The sequence below is a fragment of the Orycteropus afer genome, unplaced genomic scaffold, assembly GCF_000298275.1.
Source record: "Orycteropus afer afer isolate SDZICR_OR568_19922 unplaced genomic scaffold, OryAfe1.0 scaffold00152, whole genome shotgun sequence".
Lineage (NCBI taxonomy): Eukaryota > Metazoa > Chordata > Mammalia > Tubulidentata > Orycteropodidae > Orycteropus > Orycteropus afer.
The window spans coordinates 8,196,516-8,207,717 of NW_006921739.1; the positions used below are offsets into that span (position 1 = coordinate 8,196,516).

Here is an 11,202-nt window from a genome sequence, read left to right on the forward strand (position 1 = left end):
AATGAACTAATACAATATTTGTCCTTCTGTGATTGACTTATTACATTCAGCATAATGTCCTCTAAGTTCATCCACATTATGCAGTGTTTTGGACATTCTACATTATTCTTTAGTGTTGCATAGTATTCCATTGTGTCTATGTACATAATTTTCTTACCCATTCCTCTGCTGATGGACACTTAGGTTGTTTCCATCTTTTTGCTATTGTAAACAGTGTTGCGATGAACATGGATGTGTATATATCTGATCTTGTCCTGGCTCTCACTTCTTTAAGATATATACAAAGTAATGGGATTGCAGGTCAAATGGTATTTCTAATTCCAACCTTTTAAGGAATCGTCATACTGCTTTCCACAGTGGTTGTATCATTTTACAGTCCCATCAGCAGTGTATGAGTTCCAATCTCTCCACATCCTTGCCAGCATTAGTTATTTTCTGTCTTGTTGAACTTTGCTACTAGTGCTGGGGAAGATGGTATCTGATTATTGTTTTGATTTGCATCTCTAATGGCTAATGAACGTGAGCATTTTTTCATGTGTTTGTTGGCCACCTGAATATCCTCTTTGGTGAAGTGTCTATTCATGCCTTCTGCCCATTTTTGAATTGGATCGTTTGTCTTTTTGTCGTTGAGGTGTTAGAGTTTTCTATAAGTTTTAGAGGTAAGTCCCTTGTCAGATATGTCATTACTGAGTATGTTTTCCCAATCTGTAGGTTCTGTTTTTACTCTTTTGGAGAAGTCTTTGGAAGCACATAAAATTTTAATTTTTAGAAGGTCCCATTCATCTAGTTTCTTTTCTGCTGTTTGTGCACTTTGGGTTATGCTTGACAGTCTATTTATGCCATAAATTAGGGCCCCTAAATTTACCCCTGATTTTTCCTTGAGGAATTTTATAGTGTTAGGTTTAACATTTAAGTCTTTGATCCATCTGGAGTTAGTTTTTGTGTATGATGTGAAGTATAGATCTTGTTTCAATAAATTGATTTCTTGACTGCTGCTTCCATGGGTGTTGATTGCATATTGAAGTAAAATGAAATACTGACAACTTTAGTATTTTCTCCATTTATCATGATATTGCTTATTGGTCCAGTTGTGTGGGTTTACATTGAGGTGTAACCCATACCACAGGCTGAAGTCTTCAATTTTCATCAGTAAGTACTTCCTCTTCACTTTCAGCAAGCAAAGTTGTGTCATCTGCATATCACAGATTGTTAATTAGCCTTCCTCTGATCCTGATGCTGTATTCGTCTTCATATAGTCTAGATTCTCAGATTATTTGCTCAGCATATAGACTGAATAAGTAATCCACGCAGTATCCCCTTCTTTTATTTGAATAACTGCCCCATGATCCATGTACAGATTCCTCATTAGCACAATTAAATGTTCTGGAATTTCCATTCTTCACAATATTATCCATAACTTGTTATGATACACAGAGCCAAATGCCTTTGCAAAACAAATAAAACACAGGTAAACACATTTCTGGTAGTCTCTACTTTTAGCCAAGATCCATCTGACATTAGCAATGGCAATTATACTTCCAAAAAATTGGCCAATGAAAACACTATGAATCACAATGGTTCAATCCCATTGTGCATGGGGTCACATGAGTCATGAGCTGACTTGAAGGCAGCTAACAACAAATATAACATAACAATAGTTTACATGTGCGGCCAGGTATAGCTATAGTTAACTTGTCAGATACTGTAAGGCTAATGGAAGATTGTGTGATTCACCTTATTGTATTAGTTATTTTGATAATACTTTAAAGAAGACAATGGTATTATATTTTATTATGTTCCTAAAGTTAGTAGTAGAATAAGAGGAAAATCATTACATTCAAAATTCAGCATTTACTGAGCACTCTATTAGTCAATAAAGAGTAGTGCAATAAAGGTAAGTCATTAAAGGTTTCTGAGCTGGTGTTGACCATAAGTTGGTGGAGGAGAGAGATACACAGCCACAAAACCATAGTACTGGTATATGGATATTGACAGAACAGAGGCACTTAGAAACAAATAACAAAGTAATAGAATCTACCTTTCACGAGTTGTGGATTACTTTTGTAGGAGAGATATATAACTCACTGCCGTCGAGTTGATTTCAACTCATAGCAACCCCTCCTTGGGTTTCCGAGGCAGTATCACTATGGAAGTAGATTGTCCCATCTTCCTTCCAAGGAGTGGCTGGTGGGTTTGAACCGCCAGCCTTGTGGTTAGCAGTCAAATGTCTTAGGTACTATGCCACCAGAGCTCCTAGAGATATACAGTAAATCCCAAAATGCAATAAAATTCTCTACATAAACAGTGACAAAGTGACACTTTGTAAACTTCTCAAAGCAAGTGAACTATATTGGCAAACTTACAGATCTTAGAGGAACAAAAACAGGTGTTGCTCCAACCATTCTCACCATGGGCTCATAGCAGTCATAGAAAGGCACTATTATTATCACCTGGAGTCAAAACAAATAAGGTATCATATATCAATTTATTAATTCATTTAACATTATGTACCTACTATGTGAAAGGCACCATTCTAAGTGTTGAGATGCAGTGGTGAAAAGGCAGGCCTTAACTTCATGAAGCTAAAATTTGAGTGGATGAGACTCTGGAGCTAAACTTGTCCAATGAGTCCTTGGTCTCTTAGCAAGATTTATTAGGGATGGTTTTGTGGTGGGGCCTTGAGACTGCAACTAAAAGTTTACATGTACACAGGTAGATTTTTCTGGGGAGAGGGGCCATAGCTCTCATCACATTCTCAAAGGGATGTCCCAGCCAAAAACATAAAAAAATTCTTCATGTTTCCAACGAGGGAATAAAATCTAGACTATATGTGGTGTATTAGACAGTGGCAGAAGCAAGGCAGAAGCAGGAAAGAAGAGTTACAAAATTCAAATATGAGGCACTTGGAGGGAAACAGTGGGTATCACACAAGCGTAATACCATCCTAATTCCTCTCCCTGCATCCACTCTGTTTTGGAATGTTTTTTAGAAAAGAGAAACATCTTTACTCTCAGGATAATACTTTTAAAATAGTACTCCATAATAGAAAACACTGGAGCACTCTCTTCTTCTCTGGAGGATGATAACATGGTCTTAAGTATCAAATTGTTTTTACCAGTGACAATTTGTCTTAAGTTTTCACTAACAATTTTGCAAATATTATATCTGACATTCAATCAAGAATTGATATCACATAACATGGATTAACTTGGAGGACATTATGCTGAGTAAACTAAGACAATCACAGAAGGACAAATATTGTATTAGTCCGTTATTGTAAAAAGTCAAGGAAAGGTTTATATATGGAAGGAAATTTTTTTTGGCAACCAGGGTTGGAAGGGGAGGGGAGGGAACACTGCTAGATGTTGTTGTTGTTGTTATTTGCCATCGAGTTGGACCTCACTCATAGCGACCCCTCCTTGGGTTTCCGAGACAGTATCACTATGGAAGTAGATTGCTCAACCTTCCTTCTGAGACTGCTAGACAGGTAGAGACAAGTACCGATTTGGGTGAAGAGAAGGACAATGTACCACATGTGAATGATCAACACGGTGGCATTGAGGAAGAGGAAGACATAGAGAGGTACAGACAACAAAGAAGCACCCTTTTGCACAGACAACACTGCATTGTCAGTGATGGCAAACATTGATCTATGGGTGGATAGATGGGTGGGTAAGCTGAATGATCAGGTAAGTCTATGCAGGGGGGAGTGTGCCCATGACCATGTATAGTTTGGCAGACAATGTTTCTACAAGTGTATTTGTATGCTGTGTAAGAATTTCTAGGTATATAGTATAGCTGACAAGGGAGAAGGATGTAGTTACTTCTTGGCCACAACCAGCTACACAGAGGGAGTAAGTAGTTGGACCTGTGGGCTCAGGACCATGGTCGCAGAGGACATCAAGCTCAATTGGCATAACATACTACACAAAAACATTGTTTCTACTAACCAGAAGGCTAGTGGTTCAAACCCACCAGCTGCTCCTCAGAAAGAAGATTGGGCTTCCATAGTGATATCGCCTTGGAAACCCAAGGAGGGGTTGCTATGGGTCAGAGCTGACTCGACAGCAGTGAGTTTGGTTTGGCTTTTTTTGTGACATCTGACTGTGGCAAGTAGCAACTGGGATCTTAAAAGCTTGCAAGCAGCCATCTAGATGCAACAATAGGTCTCCCCTCATCCAGAGTGAAGAAGAATGAAGAAAACCAAAGACATGTGAAAACAATTAGTCCAAGGGACTGGTACACCATGCAATCCTCAGCCTATATGACTATGAGACCAGAAGAACTAGATGATGCCTGGCTACCACTGTCAAGCACTCAGAGGAGGAACTATATAGGAGATCCTGGATAGAGTAGGAGAACAATTTGGAACAAAACTCAAAATCATAAAAAAAAAAAAAAAAAAGGAGCAGGCTTGGTGGTCTGATAAAGCCTGGTGGAACCCCTGAGACTATGGCCCCTATCTGCCCTTCAGCTCTGAAATTGAACTCACTCCTGTGACTTTTAGCCAAACAAAAGACAGGCATATGAGCTGAACATTTATTAGAGAGATAAACTCCTTGGAGAGATCAATCATGGGAGAACAGAAGGGCTGTGTATGCATAGGAAGATAGCTTGGGGGACAGGAGTACATGGGAAGGAAGGAGACAGGGAAGAGGTGTTTATGGGGAGGAAGTGGGAGGACAGCTATTGCACTGTGGGAGATTACTGTCAATGTCATGAGACAAAATGTATATGAACTGCTGTATGAAGATGCATTTGCTCTGTAAACTTTCACCCAAATCACAATAAAATTTAAAAAAAAGTTCTCATGGAACTTAAATCCTACTGAGGGACATTTGTAATTAGCAAGAAAACAAGTAGGTAAGTTTGGTCATTTCAGAAAGTAATACATGTTATAAAGAAAATAAAATAGGTCATTGTGATAGAAAGTGAACATGACTATGTTTTCAAAATATTAGATAAGGATATCAGAGAAGATTGGAGGAGGTAACATTTGAGACAAGACGTGGATAATGAGAATGAAGGAACAATTTGTTTATCTGGCAAATATTTATACCTGCATTGGCAAGAATTGATTTAGAACTCAGGATGTATCAGCAAACAAAACAGACAAAAATTGCTGCTCTTATTGAGTGTATAGTCTAATGGTGTGGAGACAGATAATAAACAAATACAAAATAAAATATGTAGAATGGGCTGTACCCACAGTGGGTCTTCTTAGGCTCAATTAAACATTCCTGTGACTATAAGCTGTCACAGCTTGCCAGCAGGGCAGATTCAGATGAGTCTATGTAGCAGTTATTAATTCATATGCATACAAAAGCTAGACAATGAAAAAGGAAGGCAGAAGAACTGATGCATTCAATCTGTGGTGTTTGCGAAGAACGAACAAATCAGTCTCAGAAGAAATACAACCAAAATGCTCCTTAGAAGCAAGGAAGGCAAGACTTCAGTTCACTTAATTTGGACATGTTAGCAGGAAAACACCAATCGCTAGCAAAGCACACCTTGTTTGGTAAAGTAGAGGGTCAGTGAAAACAAAAGAATCCTTCAATGACATGGATTGACTTAGTAGCCCCAACAATAGACTCATATTAAAAAATGATCATGAGGATGGCTCAGGTCCAGGAAATGTTCCATTCTGTTATACACAAGGTTGCCATGAGTCAGAGCTGAGTCAACAGCAACTAATAACAACATAAAGGTAACAACACATAAGTGACAAGTGAAATAGCCAGCCAAAAACTATCTTCTTCCCAGGTGATACAGCTCAGATGCAAGAAGACAAGACTGATGTGGTGTGTGTAGGATCCACCTTGGTTAGAAGCCCCATGCCTCACATAGCCAGTATCTCTCATAACAATCTTATAGACATAGCCATCAGGGTCACCACAGATGCCAGTGGTAACAGTTATAGGGAAGTGAGGCAGTGTCCCCATCAGGTACTTATAGTTCCTTGAGTTGAGATACAATTGACAAGTCAGGGGTAATTTTACTGGAAACAGTACTGTTTAATGTTGACATATACCACCTTTATCAAGGGCTTCTAGAGTAGCAGATACCGTAGCAGGACAAAGGGTTTTATTTATTTTTACCCATAGTTAAAAGTTGGCTCCATGATGTGTATCAAAATCTTTAATATTAGAACAAGGCAAATAAATACACTGTATGACCACTAGGATTTGTGCTCCTGTTGATTCAATACGACATTAATATCCCTTCCATGTTAATCAACTAGAATTTTTTCTCCAAAATTAGTTTGTTTTTTTTTTAATGGTTTCCACAACATCTTTATCTTGGGGATCACAGGCAAGTTTACACCAAATGACAAATACAGTGTCATTTTTCATCTCTTTTAGCAACAGTGCTCCTTTTTCATATACCATCAATAAATATGGGGTTTTATTCCATTTAAAAAGCATAATCATACTCCAGTCATAAAATGAAAAAGTTATCCTTTTGGCTCGAAGTTTTAAAATAAATACATAGTAATTGTTTCTACAATATTTTTAAACAGCGTGTCACTTTATAGTTTTTGAGACTATCTTTTTATCGGTCTCAATAGATGGCAGCAGAGGACAGTGGAGCCCTTTGAATGTTGCTGGACCATGGCTAAACATGGGAAGTTTTTTTTTTTTTTTTGCTGCCCCAGGTCTTAGGAGATTTTACTGTTATAGCCCTGACTGGTCTTACTGGCCAGCACACAGCAGTTTGCCTGTTTCTGCTCTCTTACAGGGGCTCTTTGGTTCTCCCTGCAGCTAGCCTGGTTCATTCAGCCTAGTGGCTTCATCCCCTTTTCAGATGGCAGTTTCAGTCACAGGTATGAGGTCTGAGGGCATCTGTGCACTTTTTAAATTTTCCACAGACAATTTGTTTCCTTAATGTCTCACCTTGGTATATATACCACTGTTACCAGAAAATGAAAACAGTAGATTTGGGGGTGGGGGTGGAAGCGGGGACAGGGGTGGCAAGGGAACAGATTTTAAATCAGTTCTGTTTTTTTGTTGTTGTTATGTGCCATTGAGTCAGACCCAACTCATAGTGACCCCTCCTTGGGTTTCTGAGGCAGTATCACTACAGAAGTAGATTGCCCCAAAAGTTCTGTTTTAGACGCATAAAAAACAAAAAAACCAAACTCACTGCTGTTGAGTCGGACCCAACTCATAGCAACCCCTCCTTGGGTTTCCGAGGCAGTATCACTACGGAAGTGGATTGTCCAATCTTCCTTCTGAGGAGTGGCTGGTGGATTTGAACCACCAGCCTTCTGGTTAGCAGTCAAATGCCTTAAGCACTATACCACCAGAGCTCCTTTCTAGACTCAAGTGTTTGAAATATCTATTAGACCCACAAGTGCTGATGTGCTGATGTCACGTAAAACTGAGGGTGTATAAATGGGGAGTTTAGGAAAATGTTCAGAGATAGAAAACTGGTCATCATCACCACATAGGTGGTAACTGAAGCCATGGGACTGAATGAGATCACCTAGGAAGAATGAACAAAGAAAAGAAGGCCAAGGGCTGAATCCTGGGACACTTCATCAAAGAGCAGATGAGGAAGTAATAAAAGGTTAATAGGATCAAAATATGACATAAAACTTGAATCTATTTTGTAGAATTAAAGGAGATTATGTATTATAAAGTATGACTACTTCCTTAAGATATTTCCTTAAGTAGTTTACTGGCTGGCATAGTAGAGAAAAATAGACAAAACACAAAGTATGAAGTGGTATTTTTTATAAAAGAGGTATAAAAGATGAAGTGCTATAACGGTTTGAAGAAAAGAGTTAGTAGAACTTTGTAGGTCAGGGCAAATATTCAATCTTTAGAGCTGGTTCAAGAAACAACTCTCTGTAGCTTTCTAGACCTACATTAGCAGTTGAACACTTCTTCCTCTTACTACCATCATAATGAATACATTCTGTACTGCTGACTATGATACAATAGTCCTCTTAATCCAAGTACAAATATATCTCCCCTAGTAGACCAATAACTAAATCAGTATAGAAGCTATCTTTTTAAAATCTCCTCTCCCACAGTGACTGTTGATGTAGGTGCACTGAGTCAGTTCCAACTCAAAGTGACCCTTTGTATAACAGAACAAAATATTGCCTCATCCTTTACCATCTCCACAGTCATTGTTATGTGAGAGCCAATTATTGCAGCCACTGTGCCAATTCATCTCATTGAGAGTCTTCCTCTTTTTTGCTGACCCTGGACTTTACCAAGCATGATGTCTTCTCCAGGGACTGGTCCTTCCTGATAACATGTCCAAAGTACAGGAGATGAAGTCTTGCCATGCTTCCTTCTAAGGAGCATTCTGGCTATGCTTCCTCCAATATGGATTTGTTTGTTCTTCTGGCAGTCTATGGTATCTTTAATATTCTTTGCCAACACCATAATTAAAAGTCATCAATTCTTCTCCAGTCTTCCTTATTCATTGTCCAGGTTTTACATGTATATTAGATGACTGAAAATACAATGAGTTGGGTCAGGTACACCCTAGTCTTTAAAGTGACATCTTTGCTCTTGAACACTTTAACAAGAAGTGTTTTGCAGATTTGCCCGATGCAATATGTTGTTTGATTTCCTGACTGCTACTTTCCTGGGTGTTGACTGTTGATCTAGGTAAAAAGGAATCCTTGACAACTTCAATCTTTCTCTGTTCATCACGATGTTGCTCATTAGGCCAGTTGTAAGGATTCTTGTTTTCTTCTTGTTGAGGTGTAATCCATATTGAAGACTATATAGTCTTAGTAGATTTTTAAGTCCTCTTCACTTTCAGCAAACATGGTTGTGTCACTTGTGTATCACAAGTTGTTAATGGGTTTTCCTTCAATTTTGATGTCTTGTTCTTCATAGATTCTAGTTTCTCGGGTTATTTGCTCAGTATACAGAGTGAATAAATATGGTGAAAGGCTACAACCCTGATGCACACATTTCCTGATTTTAAACTAAGCAATATGCCCTTGTTTTGTTGGAATGACTGCCTCTTGGTCTGGGTACAGGTTCCTCATGATCACAAATAAGTGTTCTGTAATTCCCATTCTCACAATGTTATCCATAATTTGTTGTGATCCACACAGCCAAATACCTTTGCATAGTCAGTAAAACACAAGCAAACATCTTACTGGTTTCAACCAAGATCCATGTAGCACCAGCAACACTATACCTCATTCCACATCTACTTCTGAATCTGTCTTGAATTTTTAGCAGTTTCCTCTTGCTGTACTGCTGAATTATCTTCAGCAAAAGTTTACTTCCATGGGATAGTAATGATATTATTGTTTGATAATTTCTGCATTCTGTTGGATTACTTTTCTTTGGAATAGGCACAAATACAAATCTCCTCCAGTCAGTTGTCTAGATAGCTGTCTTCTCAATTTCTTGGCATAGATGAGAGAGCACTTCTAGCATTGCAACCATGTGTTGAAACATCTCAATTGGTATTCCTTCAATTACTGGAATCTTGTTTTGCACCAATGTCTTAAGTGCAGGTTGGACTTCTTCCTCAGTACCATTAGTTCTTGATCATATGCTATATCCTGAAATGGCTAAATATGGACCAATGCTTCCTACATCATTCAAGCTTTTGCTAGAATCCTTCTGTACAGCAACTCAAGGTTTGGATTTTTCCTTCAATTCTTTCAGCCTGAGAAATGCTGAACATGTTCTTCCCTTTCGGTTTTCTAACTCCAGGTCTTTGTACATTTCATTATAATACTTTATCTTCTGAAGCCGCCCTTTGAAATCTTCTGTTCAGCTCTTTTACGTGATCATTTCTTCATTTGCTTTAGCTACTCAACTTTCAAGAACAAGATTGGAGTCTATTCAGACATCTACTTTTGTCTTTTCTTTCCTTCCTGTCTTTTAAATGACCTTTTGCTTTCTTCATATATGATGTCCTCCCAGAATTCCTCTAATCTTTGGTCATTCATATTTAAAAATTCAAATCTATTCTTGAGATGGCTCTGAATTCAGATGGGATCTACTCAACACTGTTCATTGGCTCTTGTGGACTTGTTTTAATTATCTTCAGTTTCAACTTGAATTTGCATATGAACAATTAAAGGTCCCACTGTTGACTCCTGGCCTTGTTCTGACTAATATTACTTAGCTTCTCCATTGTCTCTTTCACAGATGTAGCCAATTTGATTCCTGTGTATTCCATCTGTTAAGTCCACGTATACAGTGACCATTTATGTTACTGACAAAAAGTACTTGCAATGAATAAATCTTTGGTCTTGCAAAATTCTATCATGTGATCTCTGGCATTGTTTCTATCACCAAGGCCCTACTTTCCAACTACCGATCCTTCTTCGTTTCTAACTTTTAAATCCAATCACCAGTAATTATCAATGCATCCTGATTATGTGTTTGGTCAATATCAGATTGCAGAAGTTGGTGAAAAACTTCAGTATCTTCACTTTTGGTATTAGTGGTTGGTGTGCAAATTTGAATAACAGTTGTATTAACTCGTCTTCCTTCTAGGCATGTGGATATTATTCTATCACTGATAGTGTTGTACTTCAGAATAGATCTTGAAATTGCTATTTGAAATTGTCTTCAACTATAATTCCTGGCCTAGGAGACCATATGCCTGTTTGATTAAAAATGGTCAATATCATACATTTCAGTTTACTAATGCCTAGGATATCAATCTTTATGTGGTCCATTTCAGTTTTGATGACTTCCAATTTTCCTAGAGTCATACTTTGTATATTCCATGTTTTGATCATTAATAGATGTTTGCAGCTATTTGCACTCTCATTTTGAGTCATGCCATATCAACAAATGAAAGTACCAAAAGCTTTACTCCATACACATCATTATGGTTGACTCTATTTTGAGGAAGCAGTTCTTCTCCAGTTGCACCTTGAGTGCCTTACAACACTATACCTAACAATGTTCCATTGCCATTTGTGATAGTTGGAGCTGTGTGTCAACTTGGCTGGACCCCAGTTCTGGGTGGTTGTTCCCATGATGGGATCAGATGACTGAGTTCTGAGTGGCCAGTCTTCCCAAGGGGAGTTTCCCTAGGGGTGTGGCCTGCTTGCAATGATATTCCAAGGACAATCTGGAAGAACGGCATTCCGAACTACAGACTTCCTTGAGTGAGCGGCTCATCGCTCGGCCTGGAGATCTCGGATTCATCTTTTATTGGAAACAACAACCAATATACTGCATGCCAGCTTGAATCTCT

At 38.4% G+C, this 11,202-nt stretch overlaps 1 protein-coding gene across 1 annotated transcript in view; it reads right to left on the reverse strand.

The window, feature by feature from the left end:
• Nucleotides 1-11,202, reverse strand: part of KYAT3 (kynurenine aminotransferase 3) — a 61,534-nt gene that overhangs the window by 46,387 nt on the left and 3,945 nt on the right. The window contains exon 2 of the mRNA XM_042781699.1: nt 2,364-2,450. Coding sequence (XP_042637633.1) covers nt 2,364-2,411 — 48 coding nt within the window. The 5' untranslated portion in view covers nt 2,412-2,450. The remainder of the gene's footprint in view (nt 1-2,363; nt 2,451-11,202) is intronic.